Source organism: Amphimedon queenslandica, unplaced genomic scaffold (genome assembly GCF_000090795.2).
Source record: "Amphimedon queenslandica unplaced genomic scaffold, v1.1 AMPQUscaffold_1089_Cont26896, whole genome shotgun sequence".
Taxonomy (NCBI): Eukaryota; Metazoa; Porifera; class Demospongiae; order Haplosclerida; family Niphatidae; genus Amphimedon; species Amphimedon queenslandica.
In genome coordinates this window covers 1-1,107 of record NW_003558563.1, presented here as the reverse complement: position 1 = coordinate 1,107, position 1,107 = coordinate 1, and the positions used below count along the sequence as shown (strand labels likewise).

At 37.6% G+C, this 1,107-nt stretch overlaps 1 protein-coding gene across 1 annotated transcript; it reads right to left on the bottom strand.

Moving 5' to 3' along the window:
- Positions 1-203: 203 nt before the first annotated feature.
- On the bottom strand, positions 204-828 carry LOC105316354 (kelch domain-containing protein 3-like; the record flags this gene model as incomplete). The annotated part of the gene is made up of 2 exons (XM_011411191.1): positions 801-828; positions 204-752 (listed from the first exon to the last, which is right to left on the bottom strand). Coding segments are annotated over exons 1-2 (577 nt in total), but the record flags the coding sequence as incomplete, so codon positions are not given.
- Between the last annotated feature and the right edge of the window lie 279 nt (positions 829-1,107).

Here is a 1,107-nt window from a genome sequence, read left to right as displayed (position 1 = left end):
AATTTTTGCAGATTTTGCGTTTTTACAAAATCCACAAAAATAAAATCCGCGAAAATTGATTCAATACGGTTCAAGATGGACGAGAAGTAGAAAACCACAAAAATTAAAGCCACAAAATTGATTTTTGAATGGATCATCTGCAAAATTTTTGGCCCACAAAAATTTTCCCCTATATGTTATAAATACATGAATGAGTCACTTACCACTAGACAGGTTGTAGATATTCTGTTCATTAGTTCTAACATGACCATCAACGCCAGGTATCTCAATGTATTCAAACTGATGATACGGTGTAGTAGCAGATTTAGGAGCCAGTCCACCAATAACCAGTAACTGTTGAGGTTCACCTCCTTCACTTCCCATTACTATCATACCACCAAAGGCTCTCTTAGTCACAGAATTGTCACTAGTTGGCTGTAATTCTTTCCAGTGGAGAATTAAAGTGTTTAAACAGTTCAAACTGTTATGGTAGCAACTGTCATGGCCACAATAGCCACCAAAATAATAGATATTATTATTAATGGTGGTACAGGAGACTCCTCTGATTCCCAGTGGAGGAGTACCACTAGTAGGTTGAGAGGACCAAACACCAGATAATAAGTTAAACGCATCAATAGCAGAAGTATACTGTTTCTTTGTAGGAGAATCGTGGGACTTATCTAGTCCTTCCCGGACCCGGCCTCCCCAGCAGTAAAGGACTTCTCCAACTACAGCAGTTGTGTGTTGAGCCCTCCATCCCAGTTGATACTGACCTGTAGAATACCAGTAATTAACATTAAGAGAGAGCTACTTCAGCCTACCTAGTGATACATCTAAATTTCTGTCCATCTTTAACCTAATAACCTCGCCTTTTACTCCTCTGGCCTACACGTGTCCAGTGTCCACCCCAACCCCCATGCCCAACCATAGATATTACCTTAAGCCTACTATTATTTGCGTCTACTAATTTTAGCAAAATCAGCAAAAGTCATGTTTAATGTTACTAATTTTAGCGTTTTTAACCAAATTAACTATAAATAGATCTAATAACCATTATAATGAATAATAATTATTTTGGCGTCTATTTAATTTAGCGATTTAAAGCTCTCTCGCTAATATCGCTAAATT